This window comes from Ammodytes marinus (genome assembly GCF_949987685.1).
Source record: "Ammodytes marinus genome assembly, chromosome: 24".
NCBI classification, from domain to species: domain Eukaryota; kingdom Metazoa; phylum Chordata; class Actinopteri; order Uranoscopiformes; family Ammodytidae; genus Ammodytes; species Ammodytes marinus.
In genome coordinates, this window is record NC_137228.1 from 6,546,909 (window position 1) to 6,568,811 (window position 21,903).

At 41.6% G+C, this 21,903-nt stretch overlaps 1 protein-coding gene across 1 annotated transcript; it reads right to left on the reverse strand.

Moving 5' to 3' along the window:
* Nucleotides 1-3,280: 3,280 nt before the first annotated feature.
* On the reverse strand, nucleotides 3,281-21,420 carry kpnb3 (karyopherin (importin) beta 3). Its single transcript, XM_080053128.1, has 26 exons — nucleotides 21,280-21,420; nucleotides 17,015-17,095; nucleotides 15,779-15,971; nucleotides 15,211-15,313; nucleotides 14,666-14,762; nucleotides 14,475-14,579; nucleotides 13,813-13,935; nucleotides 13,258-13,378; nucleotides 13,084-13,171; nucleotides 12,039-12,145; nucleotides 11,767-11,891; nucleotides 11,350-11,439; nucleotides 10,979-11,152; nucleotides 10,207-10,425; nucleotides 9,891-9,974; nucleotides 9,643-9,775; nucleotides 9,256-9,377; nucleotides 9,042-9,138; nucleotides 8,558-8,730; nucleotides 8,249-8,360; nucleotides 8,086-8,141; nucleotides 7,506-7,628; nucleotides 6,827-7,046; nucleotides 5,117-5,345; nucleotides 4,757-4,898; nucleotides 3,281-4,580 (listed from the first exon to the last, which is right to left on the reverse strand). The coding sequence occupies exons 1-26, from the start codon at nucleotides 21,355-21,357 to the stop codon at nucleotides 4,494-4,496; spliced, it is 3,282 nt and encodes a 1,093-aa protein (XP_079909254.1). The 5' UTR covers nucleotides 21,358-21,420; the 3' UTR covers nucleotides 3,281-4,493.
* Nucleotides 21,421-21,903: the final 483 nt, after the last annotated feature.

Consider the following 21,903-nt stretch of genomic DNA (forward strand, 5'->3'; position numbering starts at 1 on the left):
GCTATTTCCTGACCATTGGTTTGGTTGGGGGTTAGTGTCCCACTACGTAGCATCTAAAAAGCTCCCCTATACCCAAACTGTCACTCACTTGTGATTGAAAGGTTGTTGGTAAAAATCCCGGGGCTGTAGCCAAGCAGTGAATAAGTGCCCTCTTACTGGATGAGCTTATAGACCTACACCAACGCCACTGGGTTTTCTGAGAGGAAAACAAAATGACATTTACATTTTCCCTGAATAAATATAAGGTAAGCAACTAAGTGTGTTTGCACACACACACACACACACACACACACACACACACACACACACACACACACACACACACACACACAGTCTCAGAATTCTGGGCTGTGTGACCAATTTTTGCTTCTGAATGTACACCCTTATGTATACTATCCTGCATTAAAGCTATAGTGCATAACTTCTGCTGCCCCTATGAGGAATTCTGAGTAATTACCACAACACTGTCGGCGCATCTACCTGAGGTAAGCCTTTGGTGATCACGCATTGGTTTTTATGCCTTCTGCTGTACGTCCAGGTTTTTTTTTTGTGGTCTCTTCTAGTTGTATTCTGAGCTCCTGCACCAGTGTTGGGGGGTGGGGGGCAACACCAGTTTGTAAACGCTGACATACTGAGAAATACAGAGAGTTTTGTGGAGCTGATAGGCTTATTCAACTGTGGATCAACTCGTTTGGCGATGGCTTAAAAGTAACCGACATTCATTTATATGAAAAAGTCACACACTATGGCTTTAAATGTCCAAATGGTCATTTTCAGGAAAGTTAACACTGCTGTCCGCCTGTGTAAACTGGCTATTCGTCTTGTATCCATCCCCATCTCCTTTTCCACAAGCAGCTCATGTGAAACCTCAGCCAACACATCCAGTCGTCCAGTGTAATGATTGAATGCCACTTCCTTTAAGTGGGCTTATATATTAGCATTAGCAGCACGGTAGTAAATCCTCCATGACAGTAAAGGCTCTTTGTTTTCCCTCAGCTCACAGACACATTTTTAAGCTGATGTTTGAAAAGAAATATTCTGTAGCCTATACAGTAGGCCTAATATCTTAGACCACAAACTATCAATTAATAACATCTGATATTATTCCCTAAAATGATTTGGCTCAGTTTTACAATTCTGAATTCTGTCATCATAAAGGCTTTTGGCTTCTCAATTCATGTTAACTGTGATAATACAACAATAGCATAGCTGGAAGAAAAAAAGTACACACACGTACACAAATGAGTAAGAATATAAAATTAAAGTGTTTTAAGATAGCTTGAATAGAACGTTTATCTGTAGGCTGCATTCATCTATTCTGAGAAAATGTCATGACAAAAACGAATCAGCTTTCTAGATCCAAATAGAAACCAGCAAAGATTTTAACTTTTAAGAAGTGTCATACTTAAAAAAAAATTTAATTCACACAACCTTAATCAACGTTTGCACTGGTTGCCAACAGTACATTAGGTCTAAAAGTAGACATTTTAAAAGGCCTCTTTCGTCGATAAAACTTTTTTTGCTATGCCGAATTTATCAGTAGAACTTGAAAGATACTGTTAGTATTTATTTTTCTAAATGTGTTTCCCAAACAACTCGGAAACAACACTGTTATTTTCTTTGGCTGGAATTCGGTTTTAGGCTAAATGTCGCACAAAAAGTGGAACAATAATGCTTTTGACTGGGCTACAGTCATTTAATAGCTTCCTCGTGAAAGTAAAGTTAATACGTTAAATGGTTATAATAGCTTACCTTTCACTTTTTAGGTTTTCCGTTGTATATTTGTAAGGTTGAAATGGTTTCAGAGACGCAGACGGTGCAGGTCCACGGCGGTCCACTATCCAGACAAACTGCGGCTGAGAGGACGGGAGTTCCAGGTTTGATTCAGACCAGAAGGGGGCGCTGTGGTGCGTTCAGGAACCAGAGTGGACCAAACGTCTATTATATGGCTCGCCGATGTAACATTTAATGGCTACATTTGACTACCTGGAATTAACATTAGGCAACAGATACAGCGTAGGCCTACTTTTGGCTAGTCTAAATGAAAGAGATATATGTAGGCTAATTAAGTGGAAATCTAACTAAATAGTGATTACCCATAATTCAATTTTGAGATATATAGTTTAGATTATTTTGGCTAGGCACAATTCCAGTTCAAGATATATAGGCATGTTTACAGTATTTAATGTTGTTTTGACTAGTATTGACTAATATTTTTTTGTCCTTAAAAGTTGCTCCATCTTCTCTTTTCCCTATTACTGTGTATTTTATTTGTATGTACTTTTGTTCACTTTGTCAAAGCACTTTGTATAAACTATTGTTTCATAAAAGGTTATATATACACATAGTATATTATAACATTTAAGATATCTAAAAAAAGACAATTTAGATATCTTAACTGAGGGGAACAGAACATATCTTGAAGTGAAATTAAATTAGAGATACCTCAAAGTAGTACTGAGGATAGTCATAAAAAAAGAAGCTTGGCTGACATCTACTGGGCTATTACCATTCATGTGCCATTTATACGGTTGAGCTGTGAGCAAAACTTCACACTAATATCAATCATGTGTTCCAATAGATACGTTTATATATGTCAGCCTTTACTTTTGATCATATTTACACTTTTTGTAAGTGTAAATTTGGAATTTTTCCACCCAATTTTGATTTGTGGATGTAAAGAATATACAAATCCAAATGACTAACATTGAAGCATAAGTGGGCGACCTCAGTAGTAATACAACACTGGTCAGCCCTGCCGACTACACTTTAACCATCACAGTACTCTCTATTACACCATGAGTAATATACAGTTGTGGAAAAGGTTTTCCGATGCTTGACTTACAGGTATATAAAAAGTATCACTGGCAGTGGTTACTCAAAACCACACTTAAGCGGTAAAATTTATATTAAATATTGTAAAATGAGGCTTCATATGCTGTAAAAATGCTCCATGTGAGGGACACATTTAGTAGATAATTATTACAGATGCATCAATGTGTAAGTCCTGGGAGATGATGTGCATGCAATGCGTTTCAAACTAGGCATCTATAGCAATACAAGTCAAAAATATGTCATTTCCAGCCACAATGCCAGTATTCGAATTTAAGAAAAAAACTTCCAATTCAATAACATTGAAAATTTTGACAGCATGAAAAAACTGTCTCTTGGCGGGAATCGAACCAGCAACCCCCAGACGAGGGGGAAAAAGACTTGGTTAAATAACATTATCATAGCAGTAACAAATGACACTACATGTTGCAACTTTGATGAAAGTGGTATCTCTTTACTCATTCAACTTCAGGCAAGACAAATGTGTTTTCTTTGGGTTGAATAAATTGAAACTTTTTAGAATTCTCAAATGGAATTTTATTGTTGGTAGATTCTGGAATTCCATCACATACCTGCAGGACTGCAAAGGGTGAAAACCATAAAGTAGAGCATGGTCAGACGCAATTTACATAGACGCTACAATTCATGTTCCTCTGACTTCCACACACACTTGACTGTGGCGTGACCAAGTACAGTTTATTGCTCCTTTTATCAGAGAGCCCCTTTATTTTGACTCTGCTACCTACGAGGGCTGAGAACCGTTCAGTAAAACACTTCACCAATGACTGTTCCATTTCCTGTTTACAGCTATCTGGAAGGCTATGGAGGAGAAGAGCTGCTTAAAGGTGGAGTCAGCCATTCTGGAAAATGCTTATTTTCAAAATCAATGAATATCTCCTAAATATCCACTAGCTGTCAACTTGACAAAATGTGAATTTGACAATAAGCAATCTCCAAAATTGCTGACTTCACCTAAAAAAAAACTAAAAAAAAACGATGGCAACTCTCCCAGACAACAATGATGTAATTTTTTTCCTAACTATTTATATATTCTAAGAGTTAGCCACTTCACATGCCGTTACTTGTTTGAAACGCAGGCCGTCTGAGCTGTGGCGGACAGAGGCCGTTTCTCCCCAGGTAACACCGGGAAACACTGAACGAGAAAAAAGAAAGAAAAAAAAAAAGATTTCACAGGAGACAGGCAGGCAGTGATTGCCCAGTGTGCATTTTTTTTCCCACCTCATTCAAATTGCTCAGTCCACTAGAATGTCCTTTCCCCAATATTTTTTCCGCCCCAAACTGTGGCACCTCTCCAGCGGACCGTCCAATGAGCTTGTGTCGGGCGGCGCTGAAGCTAGTCAAACATCAGGGAATGGTTGAAAGGAAAAGAGGTCCAGATATTAGACATAAGACCGAGGGCTGACGCGTCACTAAGTCTTTTGAGGTGGATGGCCAATGTCCTCCATTGTCATACCTATCCATCCTGCTTGTCCAGTAGTGGTTTGAATGTAGGTGGCTTTGGATATTAGTAGTAGGGTTTGACACACTACAGGTCAGAGCAGGGTTTAGAAGAGAGGGAGTGTATGGACTTTTTCTTCTTCATGGGCTTTTTAAAAAGAGCAGGGAGGTGAGGGAGATGGGCTGAGGGGCGGGGCTTAAGCTCAGGCTGTGTTCAACAGGTCCTGGATGGCTTTCTGCTGCGTTTCGTTCAGGGTCGAGACGCACTGCGTCCATAATCCTCCCGACACCTGCACCACACAAAGACAGCAATCATTATCCAATACATTTTCAACTTTTTTCCCCCCACTAACATTTGTATCTTGTCCTTCAACTATAGAACCAAATGGCCAGGCTTTATGCAGAGGATAATATTCCTGAAAATACTCATTAAGCATTGGGTAGGTATAAACCGGTGTGGGCTGACCTGCACTTGACGGATAACGTTTGCCAGCCTTTTGCTGCATGCGTCTTCACTCTTGACCGATTCACTTGCGACTCCGTCTGCGATGATGAGGAAAATTTTAGGAAGGTTGGCGTTGTCCGGGCCGAGGACGATGGGGTTGTTACTGTGGAGACAAGACAACAGTTGTGTCAACGCCCTGCTAGGAAAAACATCGCACTGATTTTTACAACAATTAAAAAAGTCCACACGAACACAGGGACGAATACAAAGAATTCAAAACGCTGCGGTTTTAGTGTGCGGTTGTTTTCATGTGGACCAAAGGCCAAAGCACACATCTGGTTACAACGTGTGGACATGGCCTCAGTGGGACTCTGCTCCTACCTTTCGATGAGGTCACACAGGAAGTCAAAGGTGTGGACGGCCTCCTCCTTGTCCTCGTTGAGTGGCAGCCAGGTGAGCCAATGGGGAAGGATCTCATTGACGTTGACACACTCTGGCCTGAACCTCATGACCTTTCCCACGGCAGAGATGCAGTTCTCTGTGGCGTTGACGTTGCCCTTTGCCTTGGAGTCCGCTGCCTGGATCACTCTCACCAGCATGGGGATGGCCTCTGGATCAAGCATACAACGGACAGTTAGCCACAAGAAAGGACCCAACATTATACTGTTTCTATGAGGATGTATCTGATTTGACTGTTTTTAATCGTTACCGATTAGATTTTTGTTAAGCATTTGTAACATTTTTAAGGAAAGCGCTATTTAAATAAAGTTTGTTATGGTTATTAAAATGTGAAGTCAGCGATTCTGGAGAATGCTTGTTGTCAAAATCAGTGATCATCTCCACATGATGTGGTTCTTGTCCATTAACCCATTGATGACGGCTGCTGCGCGACGCCACATTGCATCTCCTGTCGGCTGCTGCGTAGTGCAGCATTGTTACTTTATTGTTACTTTATCTACTTTTCATGGCGTGCGCAGCATAAAATGCACCGTCATTGGTTCAAATACACATGAGGTGGGTTTTATTGATTTTTTAAGACCACCCAAAAGTTGTGTGGTTTGCCAAAAATCACATCAACCAAAAAAAATAAAAATACACCGGCTGTGTCAGCGATAGTGTATTACAGAACAGTTAGTGACGTTCTGAGCAACACAACAGTTAGTGACGTTCTGAGCGCAGAATCAAGGTCTACTATAGACTACTGACGAAAATCACACAACACATTGCATCTATTTATTAACAATATTTATGAATTTAGGCTATATTTTGCTGCTCCAACTCAAATTCAGCCTAGCCAGGCGATGGTTAAGTTTCAGTTTTGTTTTCATCTCCGTGGTATACAGCCGTTTGGACCAGCTGATCGGGAGTCAGTCTGCATTTCAGTTGTTCTGGGAAGTTGGATTTATGGTGCCAGTGATAACTGAACTAAATAATAAAATAAAGCTACTGTATCTCCTCCTTCCTATATCTGTCTATGTTTATCCCTCCACTACACACTCAGTCACTACTATCCATACTACAAGGAATCAGGATTATAACCTCATTTAGCACATTATTTTTAAATATTTTATATTATTTATTCTTTTTTTTCTCCTCCATCTAATTGACGATTTTAAAAAAAATGTGTTGTTTTGTAAGTGCTGAGGGAGCATGTTTAAATAAAACCTGTGAACCTTAACTTTTAAATGTATTCTATTTCATGTTTCTATGTGCTACACAGGCTGAGATATTAAGGTTTTGGTAGACTTGACAATTCGTACAATTTTTTCAGAAAACCCTCAGGCATTAAGGGCGTGCATCCTAGATTGCTATAGTCATCAATGGGTTAAGTGTGAGCTGAAAAAAAAAATCTGTTGTAAATACACAGCCTAGAATCTGTAAACCGCTATGTAAACAGAGGGGCCCACCGCAGCATGCAACATGCCCTTTTACAGAGCCTAGGCTGTTTATTAACACAGATTTGTTTTTGGTGCACACTCAGTACATACAGGTAGCGGATCATGAGCAGATTTTGACCAACAGTGATTTTGACATCAAGCGGCCTCCAGAATGGCTGACTGCCCATTTAAATGCCTTGTATCCTTGGTGTACCTGTACAGAAGGGCCGGTAGCTCTCTCCTCCGTACTGGGCCATGACTCCCACGCCGTACGCGGCCGCCTGTCTGACCTCGGGGCTCTGGTCACACAGTGACTGCAGCATGGGCCGGAGGAAGAACTCTGCGTATTTGAAGGAGGTGGGGCTGCAGTGTTCCACCACGTCGTCAAAGATACACAGACCCCACTGTCTGTCTGCCCACGGCCTGTTGGGACACTGAGCACAACACACAGGGTTTAGTTTGGCACTGTTCCACTAACACACTGTTGATCGTTTATTTATTTATCTGAGTAAAACATGCCCTGTAACAATGCATTGAGATAAAGCATTATGGGACACAATTTCAAAACAATACATTTTCACTTCATTAGATATACTGTACTAAACAACCTGAACGTAATATGTAATAAACTGTTCCGAAATTTGTATTAAATTACCAAATGCATCTTCTTTTTGTGATTGTATGTGAATAGTTTAGGATGACCAATGCAAGTGAATACTAATCTACTGAAAAAAGTACATTTTTCAAATGATTTTTTCCAATTCAAATACCAGAATGCATAAACTAAATTTTATTAAAAAAAAATGTTTTATTAAGTTATTAAATAATGAAGTGTTGATGTTTCATCCCATAATGCCTTGCTCCATGCCTGTAGAATTCCCTGGGCTACTCACTATTAGCTGGACGATGAGCTGCATCAGCTGTTCAAACCAAGGCAGCACCTTCTCTTTGTAGCTACTGAAGACCGAGTGTAGAATGTCAGACACTTTGGTCAGAATGTACACGTCGTTTTCATCCTGGAGAAAAGAAAAAAACAAAAAAAAACAAAAAAAAAACAGAAAAATAAGGGCTCATGCTTTGAGTGATTTAAGGTAAGTAAAACATTTTCAGACAAAACTATTCCAGGGTTTTCGTGTCAGCTTTAAAGCTATAGTGCGTACATTTTCATATAAATGAATGTCAGTGGACACAAAGTTGATCAATCCCATCAGCTGCACAAAACTATTTCTCTGCATAGAAGTGTTTACAAGCTGGTGTCACCCCAAGACACTGGCTTCAGTTGTTGATTTAACTGCTAAGAAAAAAACCTGGATGTACAGCAAAAGTTATAATATTCCATTCGCCATCACCGAAGGCTTATCTCATGTAGATGCGACCGACAATGTTGTTGTAATTACTCAGAATTCCTTGTGGGGGGCAGCAGAAGTTACGCACTATAGCTTTAGCATATGTATTAAGGTGAAGTCTTTTTACCTCGTCTTGTAATGTTTCCTCCACCTGCTCATCGTAGTCTTCATCCTGTCTCTTAGCTGTGAAGGACAAACAAGTTCTCTATGAGGATTGTGTGTGTGTGTGTGTGTTTACGTTTTTCCAGCACTTGAAACAAACTAATTGCGTGATTGTAATGCACTCTCACTCTGTCTGAGCTCCTGGTTCTTAAAATGCTCCTCCAGTTTGGCTTTCAGGATGACACCGAGCTCCTCAAAGTGTTCGTTGTTCAGGCAGCCGTCTCCCATCAACTCAATGCACTTTAAACAAGAGAAAGGAACTCGGGTCAGAAACCAAAGGCATTTGAAATTAAAATAAATGTGTTACATTAAGCTGTTCAAAATACCAAGACACTTTACATGACTAAGTGTACTCATTTATATTAACTATTATTTGCAGATTATTATTCTATTTTTTTTTTATGTCTGACTATTCATTACTGTTTAGAAACAGTTACCTTGGCAAAAGAGTGCATGATCTCTGAGAGCACGTCAGAGTCTGGCTCGGTGCCAATGGCCTTGATGAGAGCGTCGCACATGAAGAGCCACATCTGGGTGAGATACTCTGGCCCGCGCACCCGAGCACACTCCAACAGCAGGGGCATGGACTCAGCCGCTGCTACTCGCACACGTTACACAGTTAAGGAAACACCACTGTCTTTCTGTCACACTCGGCACAAAAGCCTTTTCTCAGGACTCACTTGAAATGTACAACGTAGCCCAATACTTTTATTTTTTATATCTGGTCGGCGTAAGCACTAATACGGGTGTTGTCACAAGTTTATTACTGGGTGGGACAAATCACACTCTCCCGTTTGAGTATCAAATTATGAAGTGGTCATAACGAAAATTTGCGTAACATCTTTCAGTTTTAGCACTGATTTTTCAAGACAAAGCTACAGGAAGCCATATTGGATTTCAGAGTCCATGACAAAAGGATATCATCGTGGAAGTAAAACTTGAGCAGGGGAACCATCAGCTTCACCACCTGCTCCGTGTATTCCACAAAACCTTCCTTCAGCTCTTTGGCGTAACACACCTGCAGAGACGACACACACACACACACACACAGACCATTGTCACAAACAGGGCTCAAACTGTCTCCAGTAGCTTGACTACTATTTAGCATGCTAGATAGAAGCTAGGCTTTACCCACCAGCATCTGGCAGGCAGTGGCCTTCTCCTCCAGACCCGCCGTCTTGATGCCAAAGCTCTGCTGGTCCCCCAGGTTGACAAACTCCCAGCCGTCGTCCTCTGATATATTCTCCATGTCCTGGGCTGAGAGACAGAGACGCATACACTCAAATACTAAACCTTTCATTGGTTTTGGACGTCGTTTGAAGTAGCAGCCAATAATGCAATAGCGACCGATAACGTTGTAGCTGGCTAAACACGTAATTACATTTCTGAAATAACATAAAACTCTTTACAGAAAACGTAATAAACAGTCAGTGTCGGTGTTATTGTCCAGGTTTCAGTCAAAAAATCCTTTAAAAATGGCAGAATTTGAGCGGATAATGTACTTGTATGACTGGTGACTTACTGTCGAGCAGAGCCACCTCAGGCTTGATGGAGGCCGTCTTCATCAGCGGGCCCATCACCACTGGCAGGTACTGCTGGAACTCCTTCCCCAGGATCTTACACATGCGGGCCCAGGCTGAGATCATGTACGAAATCTAAAAAAACACAAAACAAAACCTTTACAACAATGTAGCGACTGGGAAATAAAGAAACGTGGATCTAGATATAGATCTAGAGCAGCTTTCCAGAGGCTCATAATGTGGTTCCTACCTGAGGATCGTCATCCTCCAGGTCGTTGAAGTCAGTCTGGGTTTTGAGCAGCAGCTGCATGACGGCCGAGGCGTCTGGCATGAACTAGTGACAACACAAAGATCAAACCACTGTGTTACATATGGAAAGGATCCCACACTCTCTCTGCACTGCAACCACTTAAGGAGACGTTGTATATGTATAAGTGTGAGCATGTGTGATGTACTTTTGTAGTTGTGTTTAAATTATGTACACTTCCAAGAATAATTTAAAAAAATTAAGAAATATAAATGAAACAGCTCTCCTTCTAAAGTGATGGCGTGGTGTGCCAGCGTACCTTGTCCTTGCCCACAGCCAGGCCGATGAGACTGATGCATTCGATGGTCTTCCCTCGGAGCAGACGCAGCTCTTTCTGAACGGCGTTCTCCACGATGTGTTTGAGTGAGGGCATGAACAGGTCGTAGTACGGCACAAACTTCTCCTCTGCTGTGTCGGCCACAGAGGCAATGGACGTCACCACCTGCTCCAGGACCAACTTGGTGCCTTTCTGGATCAACTGGGAGAGAGGGAGAGAGAGAGAGACAGGGAGAGGGAGACATGTTTAGTACCGCTGCTAGACATGTAGGAGGCTCACCGACACTGACTGTTTAAAATGATGGCTTTGGAAGGAATGCCAGAACAGGGTTGGGCGATGTGTACCAATGCTTGGTCAAACCAGCCGCTCCTAATATTTAAAGTGCGCCCGTATTGCGAGATTTACAGTAAACGCTGAAATGTGTCATCTTTTCTCATTTTCAACCGGTGTAACTGTAAGGAAGTCTTATCTGGATAGGATATGGAATATAATTGTAGGCTACGCAAGCATTATTAATGTAATAATAAAGTATCAAAACTGCACCTAACTTGCCGAAGTTATACACGGATACTACAGTGTGTCGACGTCTGCTTTTCAAAATAAAATGTTAGAACTAATACATAGGCTGTTTAAAAAGAAACAACTTCCAAAAAGCAGCTCAGGATACCTTCAGTGGCTGGACGTTTTATGACACAAAAGACTTGAAGGAAGCCATTGTTCAGGCAAACTAAATAGTGTGCATATTGCTGTGTACCTCTTGCAGCTTGGCCACCATGATGACATGAAGGTGCTGCACCAGGCTGTCCAGATAGGGGATGAGTAGAGTCTTGGGACAGTCCTCTGTGAAGTTAATGAGAGCGGCGGCAGCGTGGGCCTGAACCCGCGGGTTACTCTGGTCCTCCATGGTCTGAAGCAGCGCTGAGATCACCTGAGAGAGAGAGAGACCGGGGAAAACCGCTACGTTACAAATGCCAACCCCTACAAACGCATTTCTTCCCTAATATAGGGTTAGATTCATCAAGTTACTTTGTGTACGTCTCATGTCATTAAATAAGACACAAACGCTACAAAGAAATGTCTAATATTTCCAACATTTGTAGAAATGGTACAGGTCACTGTTATTACCTTATCGTGGAATTTCTTTTGGAAGGTAGGGGCGAAGTCTGTGGCCATTTGTCCGATAGCGTTGCAGGCAGCATATCTGACCCTAGGGTGCTGAGGGGAAAAAGCAATACAAGATGTTACCTGCTGTCACAAGTCCTGTAAGTAACCAAATAAGTTAAGAATGTTGTGGACCAAAAACAAGAAAAAACATGTTAAGGACTTAAGGAAGTTGAGTGGAGGCAGATAATCCCTGCGTATGTATTTAGTAGGCCAGAAAAAGATTTAGGATGTTACGATACATGCCTGTCAAACTAACCAGTAACCAACAAATATGCTTTACTATATACATAGTTTGTGTAGCGTAGTGATGCGTAGCGTAGAGCAACTATACTCCATGTCTTTCTACTTAGCTAAACAGTGTGCAGTAGTGCTCCTTACAGGGTCGGCGCAGAAGATGAGGACAAAGTTGACGATCTCTTGGAGAATGGCCTCCAGCTGCTGGTTGCAGCCTTCACCGATGGCAGACAGAGCCATCAGCCCCGCATGCCGGTACTTCCAGTCGGCTACAGAAACAGAAACACACACACACTGGGTTCATCTCGCATGTTCACAACCAATTCAAAAGCTTTAAATCAACACTTAATTTGCTGCCAATAATTTCACTTTGTATGGAACCTATTTTTTTAAAAAGTGTCATTTCTTTGACTTACGGTTCTGCAGCATGGTCATGATGTGCTGTTTGATCATGGGCAGAATGATTTTCCCTCCCAGACCACAGGCGATTCTGTCCAGAGCGCTCTCTCCAGCCACAGCATTACTGGTGTGGGACAAACAGTTTGAGAACCATTGCCAAAGGACACTTCAAATATACCATTCCATTGTTAAAGTATACATCCTTTGTTTAAGTTCAGGTTTCAAAAATTTGACAAATTTAAAAAGTTCTCTTTCTAGCCATCGGGTGATTGCACCAACAACCATTTAACAAAAAGGCATAGAACAGCTTAACAGTTTCTGAAGTTCTGTATACTCCCAACCATCCATTACTCAGTGGGAGTTTAAAAAAAAAAAATTAACAAAAAACAATCGGATATATTATTAAAAAAATCCCCTTCCTAAAGGAACAGTTCATGAATACATACATAATTAAATACAATAAACACAATTTAAGAAAGGTGTATAGCAAGCAATATCCATATGTAAAGGAAAGTCAATGGGACATTAGTGCCCCAACCATGGTATCTGCACATTTTTAAAGTTCAAATTTAAAGACATTTAAGACCTTTTTAAGACCTCTAAAATTAAAAAATAATACCAATACCGTGGTAACAGAAATCGACAAACTACACTACAGTATACTCCGTAAAGGGTTGCATTAAATCTGACTAACAAATATTCAATGCACTTTAGCTAACAACTGCTGTCTAATTACAGAAAATAAAAAAAATTCAGCATTATGAATGAAGACTATGTCCCCCTGCATTTACCATCACATAAGAGATCACTGTAAAGGCAACATGAAAACCCATCATTACCACCTTTTCAACCAATTATAGAACTGTATCAATTGGTTTACATTTTCTGATTAATCGAGTAACAAGAACAGTTTAATCAATTTAGAAAATAATAATTCCAGACTTTAAGACATTTAAGGCCTTGAATATGGAAACTTAAATTTAATGACTTTTAATACTTTTCAAGATCCGCGGCAACCCTGGCTCCAACCATCAACAGTTAGAACTCTACTGTGGGACTGACCTGTCAAAGTCATCATCCTCCAGCTCATCGGCCATGGCCCACTCCTCGTCTTCCTCCAGGTCCACCATCATAGTCAGCATCTGGGGCACTGAACACATCACAACATGTTAACATTGTCTTAACTAACCTGTTTATGAGGGGATCAGTTCATTGATTGGTTAGCTAGATCCTCACCACTCTGAGCCACTATGGCCGTGTGTTTCCTCAGCATAGCGGCTGCAGTCTCTGACAGAGTGACAATGACTTCCAGCGCCAGCTGCCTCTGCATGTTGGTCAGGTTGGTGTCGGCACACAGCTGAGAACAAACATTCAAACATGGTGGTTAAAATGTGCAAAAACAGCCAAACTATTAAAAAAGTGGAGTTAGCAATTCTGGACAAGGCTTTTTGTCAAAATCACTGTTGTCGCAATCAGTAAATGTTTCGGATCACAGTACCTACAGGTGATCCGGTGTTTATACACAGCCTAAGCTCTGTAAACTGGTGTGTTGCTAGCTACAGGGAGGAGATATTCACTGATTTTGACAACAAGCTGTCTCAGGAAACGCTGACTCCACCTGACAGTTTTCATGCCAAGGTGAGCAGTAATTTACATGGGCCTTTATGAACGAAAGCCATCAACTACAAGAATATTTAAATACATATATTAGACATGGTGAAAACATTTACGTGCGGATGTTGGCAGTATTTTGGGTTTTACTAGTGGAAAGTGTAGTGTGCTGGGACTGACCTTGAGACAGAGCTGCAGGGTGGGCTCCAGGTTGGGTCTCAGGTATTTGGGCGCTGTGTCTGCGATCTCCACCACAGACTTGAGTACAGAGTCGTCTCCCTGGTAGCACGAGTCATTCACCGCCTGGTGTAAAGCAACAGAAGCTGGGGGTCAGTGTTGTTAATGCGCTCATTGCAGTGGCACCATGCTACTTCCTGTGGAAACGTAAACAGGCGGCTCATTCAAGATCTATCATTTGCATACAAGTTTCGGGATGGCATTGAGAGCTGGGAAATTTTTAACTGATTTCTGACTGTTGGAGCTCCAAAATATTGATAAATAATAAACAGCTGAATCTTTTATGTAGGGCTGCAACTAACGATTATTTTAATAATAATCTCCCTTGCAAAAGAGTCTCTGGTCTCAATGGGATTTACATGTATAAATAAAGGTTAAAAATAAAATAAAAAATAAAAATAAAATACATAACAGACTATAGGACAACATTAATCTTACACTCTTCATGGGGCTTGTGTATAATAAAAAACAAATGTTCCGGAAACTCTTGTGGGGGATCCATCCGCTAGCATCAATAACTAATGTATGTAGTACAGTCATTACCTATCATAATGGTCAAAGACCTAATGCCATTCAAAATGGCCCGTTGACATATGCTATTTTACCTGCAGGATGCCTGGGAGCAGATCAGAAAAGTGCTTCAGCAGAGCTGTGTTGCCTTCATTGGACAGAACGAAGGAGGCTGCAGCCCGAGCGGCCAGGGTACGAATCTGAAGGAGGAGGAAATCAATTCAATGTACATGCTAGCAGAAATCGGGACATTAGCGGCGTCAACTCAACTGTAGTCACGTCTTACATGTGGGTTGGCCTGGTCCTGCATACACTGAACCAGCATCCGCTTGATCACCTCCATGTAATGCTGCTGCTGGTTGCCAAAGATTCCTGGGAAGTTCCTAAAAGACACACAATTGTCAGACACCAGTACATCCGTCTCAACATACACCTCATTTGACTTATTAATGGATCATGTACATATATGGAATAGGGATGGGCATTGGAAGACATTTTTCAATTAAATTAACAGTCAATCAATTTATTAATTCTTATTTAATATTAAAACTTGCTTAAGGGAGAAAATACAGCGCATTTTTACCCAATGAAATCTTAATTCAAAGAACTTCTAGTCCAACAACAACCCACTTTGTTATGTTTTCTCTCTATCCAACTAGGTTAATATCGCCCCTCTCGTAAATAAGATGTCCAATTGCTGCTACATAGTCAAATTCTTTGCATTTCTTTAAGACTCACTTATCCGAAACAAACTTCCTTAAGAATGCTGTCGATCAATTGATCTAATTGGGACTGAAGTTCAGATTTGGAATGAAGTGGAGAGCGGCTCACCAGAATATGTGCAGTGCAGATTCCCGCAGATTGACACTGTCAGAGTTGACTGAGTCAAACAGAAACTTCAGCAACTCTGGCCACTGGTTGTTCCCATCGTCATCTAAAGACACAAATCACAATCCAAGATTATTAATGTCTATTTTAAAAGCACCAACAAATCCAGTATACAAGACGCAGTCTGTTTCTGGGTGCATGCATGCAAACGTTTCACCGAAATGGGCTAACTATGTAGGCCATCTATGTAGTTTAAAACTATTTCCAGAAACACAACGAAGAGCCAACATCAGCTGTGGATGGGCATCACAAATTGGAACCAAATCGATAATAGCGCTATCTTTCGAGTAAAGTAAAATACTGTAACACAATAAAATACTTCTGCATCTTATACCGGTATATAGGATGCACCCCATTTTGTCATTTAAAAAAAATGGTATTAAAAGTATGTTTCAAACACCAGATTTGGGTTAGGACACCCAATATTATTAGGACAATAAAGTAGTGAAAAGAGATATTGGCTAAAACTTTTCTATTTAAGCGTTTGTAGAGAATGGTGAAGGAGCCTTACCGATGAGATTGCGTGAGAGCTCTGCGGCGATGTCACAGACCTTCTTGCGGATGTTAGGCGAGGTCTCCAGCTGGATGCTGCTCAGCAGCTCTGTCTTGATGGCCGTCTGCATGTCCACGGTGAGGCCTGGGTACACCTCCTCAAACGATGAGGAGAGGAGCCGCCGCAGCAGCACCGCAGCCATCTGTTTGACCTGGCCCAAACAAACAAGGAGTTTCACATATCTTCATTTTATTCAGTCCCAATCTTTTTGTGTGCGTTTGTGTGATTACTGTCATGCATTTGTTTGTTTTGTCTGTAAATGTTTAACAGTTGCTGCTGCCCGTCCTCCCAGCTCTACCTTGAAAAAAAGAGTTTTATAAATCTTATTTAACTATCCAAATAGTTTGGCAATAACACAGTGATGTGTACGTGTTATAGAACTGAAGAAGTTTCAGCTGTCATGGAATTGTGAATTATTCAAATTAAAAGGTGGAGTCAGCGATTCTGGAGAATGCTTGTGGTCAATATGAAAGAAAATCAGTGAAAAAGTAAAAAAAATTCTAGTGTTAATACACAGCCTAGGCTCTGTAAACAAAGGGGCCCACCATATCTAGCAACCTGTGTACTATGCCTAGTCTGTGTAACACCCCCCAAAAAATGTGTACGGACAGGTAGCAGATTGGCAGGAGAAATTCACTGATTTGGCCCAAAAAAGTGATTCTTGATGACAAGCTAACCCCAGTATCGCAGACTCCACCTTTAATGGCAATGGTGACTCTAGATAAAAGCATTCTACTACTAATGCAACATGCAGCTTCTTAGAAAGGCAGAGTCTCTCTCCCTGGGCCCAGCACCTCTCTGCCTGCTCCCATTTCAAAACTCTAAAAATATCCGCCTTGAGGTAAAGAAAAGGACCAAGCAGCTGGTGGACTCAAACAGAACTGCTCAAATGCCAACACTATGATTCATAACGAGCCTGCCTACATTCTTTACATGCCGTCAATGATGCAACAATGCTGACGAGATGCTCTTTCTAGGCATGGGACGTCACATTCCCAACACTGACACTATGAAAACTTCTGATCTTAAATGATTATCATTCCACATACAGTACACCAAGGCAAGGTATAATACATGGCTCTAATTGGTTGGCGTTTGAGACATATCATCACCAAAAATGAAATAAAAATGTGACTGGTGTTTTCAAGGCAGGCAAACAGTAAATGCAATCCCCATTGAGAACAGTGTACAAACCTCCTCTGCAGCCGATGCATCTCTGATGGCCTGCAGCAAGAACGTGATCTTGTTGGGACCCGGGATTGTGTCATAGGTCTCCTGCAAAGAAAAGGCGGTTTTGGTAAGAATGAGACCTGTCATTTGATGTCTGGTAACAGATGCAAGCACCACAGAGTAGGGATGGCCATTTAGAATTTCTTCTTTAACCGGTTAACCACCAGAATTAACGGTTATTAACCAGTTAACCATTAAGATTTAATGTAGCTTATTTATAGTGAAATACATGAAGCATTATAGCAGGGCTCCCGACCTTTTTTTGTTCCAAGGACCGGCATATTAATTTAAAAACAATTCAGGGACCAGTAGCCAATTTAAATGCCTACATTTTGACATTCACACGGCACCTTTGTCTGTTGTGAGAAGAGGTCTAGTATGCGAATGTAGGAGCATAAAGTGCAATAAGTGACTGAAAAGGGACATCTACACACACACAGGCTTAGGGGATGGGTAGCCTACCGAAACCCGGTGCTAAGTAGTGCTGAGCACGGGGCAACATTTTGAAAGACCGTAGTATTGATAAGCTCCGACGTTATCAGTACTGCATAACGATACTTAGCGCTTTTTGTTTATGACAGATTTTTGCTATTGATCCTGGCACACAGTCATGGCAGACCTCTCTGTGTCTGTGCAGGGGCACTCACTGCCTGTCTGTCGGTCACTCCCTCACACACTCACTGAGACGGTGATAGATGCAGGACAGCATCCACCTCAAGAAGGCTAATGCTAGCGCTATGTTAAGCTAGCGGGAGCCCACGCTGTTAATTAAATTATACAAACACATGGCAGGGGAGTGTTGTGACCATAAGTTGTGACTGGGAGTGTACCATGGACCTATTATAAAGTTGAGCGTAGCCTACACTACTCGTTTCATTCTTTACCGACAGTTGGCATTCTTATGGCGCTTTTCCACCGCAAATGTAGCTCGACTCAACTCGACTCAACTTGGTTTGGTAGCAGCACGGGTCGTTTTCCACCGCAAATAGTACCTGCTGAACGTGGGCGGGGTCGTCGTAAGGGGCTGAAAGCCTACTCCGGAGCAAAGTAGCAGAGCAGAAATTGCGAGCAGTTGTTGCACTATTAACTGAACCAACCGCCAAAAACACGGATGAAAAATGTTTAAGAAATACCCCCCTTGTATCTGTTTGCTAAAAGAAGTAGAAGAATATTGCTACGGGCCATTAAAAGGGATGGTTGTTGTCCCGATGTGTGACTCTGCCACACAGTCAGCTGTAGGGATGCGTCACGTACATCCCTATGCACGTAAACACGGACATGATAAAGTTGACTGTTTAGTGCATGTTTCAGGATACGTGTTTTCAAATGCAAGCCGTGACTCAGCCTGAATATTTTATTGAGGTAATCAGTTCAGTCCGAGGCTTGTAATGTAATCGCTCGCTATCATGTCTGTCCCAGCTGGCTACTATTAGCCTAGCTGCTAGCTGCCCTACATGTCTCCTCTCGTATGATAAGTAACTTCCCCAACAACCAACACTGGGTGAGCTTAGCGAATATATGGAAAATAAATTCAGATCTGTGATGCAAATCAAATGAAAGAGAGCCAGAGATGGCTGCACGCGGCGTAAATACACTCAAAAGTCCCGGAGAGTTGGGGAGAATAAAAAACAGAATGAAGCCGGTAGTCTCTGGCCACTGATTGGCCAGACAATAGTCTCTGGCCAATCAGTGGTCGGCCGTCTGCCGACGTCACCTTTTAGCATCGGCTCAGCTCGCTTGGAACCTAGAGCGAGGCGATACCAAAAAAGCAGCCGCTACGTGGTACCAGGTACCATGAAATTGCGGTGGAAAAGCCAAAAATGCGAGTTGAGTCGAGCTGATACCATGCGGTGGAAAAGCGCCATTACACCCGGTTTAGCGATATCAAAATAAGAGTCCGGATTTCAGAGAAATTAATATATATTTTCTTTTGTTTAACCGTTTAACCTTTAGTATTAACCGGTTAAAGATCTTCTTAACGGTTAACCAGTTAACCATGGACATCCCTACCACAGAGTAATGGTCAACATGGTATCACCTACAGAGTTAGGATCACTTTGAATCATACACAAAGAAAAGGCATTTTGCAGATGCCTGTAATTTTTCACACCTGACAACTAGCTCCTTATTGGCTAAACACTTGACTACATGACATATTCAGACAGTTTAATCAGAAGATCAGTGTATAAAAGGAGCAAAAGTCAGCCCTAAGGTGCTGGTTGCATTTAAAAAAAAATTAAACAATACTTTTTCCGACATCTTGGGACGCGAGTCTTGTCATGGCGTTAATGAACATTAACAAGTCATGGCGCTCTGGTGCACATGATGGGAGTGTATTTGCATGTGTCTACAATGTTCCTATGTTACATCACCGGAGCCACGAGGGAAATGCAAAGGCACATTAAGCTCTATGGGGGATGTAGTGGAACGGGCGTGGGCTCTTAGGAAAATTATCACAGATGATCCAAACAAAGACCTTTACTAGGTAAAGAAGTAGATTAAGAGCAGGAGAAACAGGATCAGACCTTTAAAATAGCTCTTACATGAATTTTGATTGCTTACATTTGCATAACAAATAATTGAGACGGCGGAGAAACCCAGCCCACTGTCATTGTTGCCAGTTCCACTTTTAATAAGCAATTGGAGTCTGTTTTTTTTGTAAAGTGCAAATAAATATTGTTTGTCGGGGGCTACATTTTTTGGGGCTTGTGTCTGCAGTCGCTTATGTTGAACAGAAAGACAAGAATTTGTACATAAGTGTGACCATATTATGAGCCTCATTTTTGTAGATAGATATACATAGACGTGTTTGCTTGTGCTGGCAACACTGCCCACTGTTGTATTGGTTGAATAATGACCAGACATCTAAATAGAGACAACAGGCCTTATATGCTGTGTTTACAGTAAACAACTTGTACAGTGCATATAAAATGGATTTCGTCAAGTAAACCAGGTTTCTTGGGCTAGTGGCTCAATGCCACCACATGCAACCACTCCAACCATTATACAATGGTGGGACTTTCACTTTGGTCACTTTCTCAGCTTTAGGGCTATGCCATGTATTCAGTGGGGGTTAACTAGGGTCTACACATCTACAAATGTACAGTGTCTGTGGTCTTTAGCTAATCAAAATATGGGTTTAAAAGTCCTTTTACAGGTGGATCAATTCCTATTGTGTGTGTAAGATAGAAAGGGAGAGTTGCTATAAAAGGATGGATTCCACTGAGCTTAGCATTGCGGCAGACAGTCTGTGGGTTTACAAAGAGAACCGCTGACTGCCATTGATAAGATTCAACCACCTCATCCCCAAAAAAGTCGTGGTGTTAACAATGCTGCTTTGCCCGCGAGAAAGGGCTAATCGTGGTCGGGTGAGGGGAGTTGGAAGAGTGGACACGACAGGCCCGCTGGACACGGCCCAAACAAATCTTCACAGGGGAAACTACCGGTAATCCAGCCTTCCCAGATCGATACAATTCACCAGAATCGTTCAACCAGTGCATGTTTAACACGTTAACATAGTGTAGAACGGAATTTCAGATCACAATAGGGAAGGCCATTGAAAAAAGCACTGCTAACAAACATAGTTCGCCATCTGAATATCAATGAACTGGCCTCAATGACACTAAAACGAAACCTCACATTAAGTTGATATGTTAGCTCGCCATTGCGCCCATAACTTGGCTGGCATGGATGTCGGTATAATTTCTGATTCGTGTCGGTTTTAGCTAGCAAACCACTCTATACGTCGCCAGAGTGCTAGCTAAAAGAAACTAGCAACATTGTGGTAGTAGTAGCAGCAACTCATTAGCTTCGTGCTGCTAGTTCCTGTGCTCTCCTAGCCACACTGTCAGTTAGAGAATTCAGGATTTGTAGCCAACAATGGGGACCATTTGCTTTGAATTACACAAGACAGAGTAATACAAACACACATAGCCACCAAACAGTCACACCTGTGTGTATAACAGGCTAGAACCTGTATTACTGCCACGTAACTACGCAACTTGGTGGAAGCAGTTAACGCTAGCTGACTGCTCCTTGCTGTCGGCTTCACTTTGCACGTGGGCTACCCGAGATTGACGTGAAAGCTCAGTGCGCGCGCGGCCAGACTGGGGTGGCTAGGCTAGCTGCTTTAGCCTTTAGCTAACCTGACCCCGCTCCTCTTCTGTTATTTTAACACTCGCCGAACATGTCACTCCGTAAAAACAACTACGCGTTCTTCCTCAACTCACCTCTGACTGCTTCCTGACGTCGTTGTCAGGGCTCATCAGGTTGCCAAGCAAGAGGTAGAACTGCTGCTGTTCCGCCATTGCAGTGATATCCAAAAAGAGCAGCCGGGTGGAGAAGCGGCGAAATTAGCCCAGCAGACAAGACCCTACCTCGGTCGTTCACACAATGCTGATGACGTCTCATTGGCTTACTTTATCAACTCTTCTCGCCGTTCATTGGACAAGAGACCAACAGCTATCGCACATCATTGGCTCACATAGATCCTCGACTCCCATTGGATGGATTCGCCACAGGAACGTGAAATGTGTTGTCCATCAAAGCGCGGGAAATAATTTCATCATTGCTTCCATCACAAATGTCGTTTTTATCTTTTATTTTTTATAGACTATCTATGGTTTGATCTATGTGAACCTTATACTATCTATGATGTGAACCCCAAATAGCTTATTGTCGCTTTTTCAAAATTCAGTCCTTAAAAAAGGTAAAAATAAATAAATGAGTGGATTAAGACTTGTTGATTTTTAAAGCCCCCCACTTAAATTTTATTAAATTTTTAATGTATTTCAATTTTATTGATAGTCTCATTTATATACATAGTTTGTAATTATAGCTTTTTTGACAAGTTC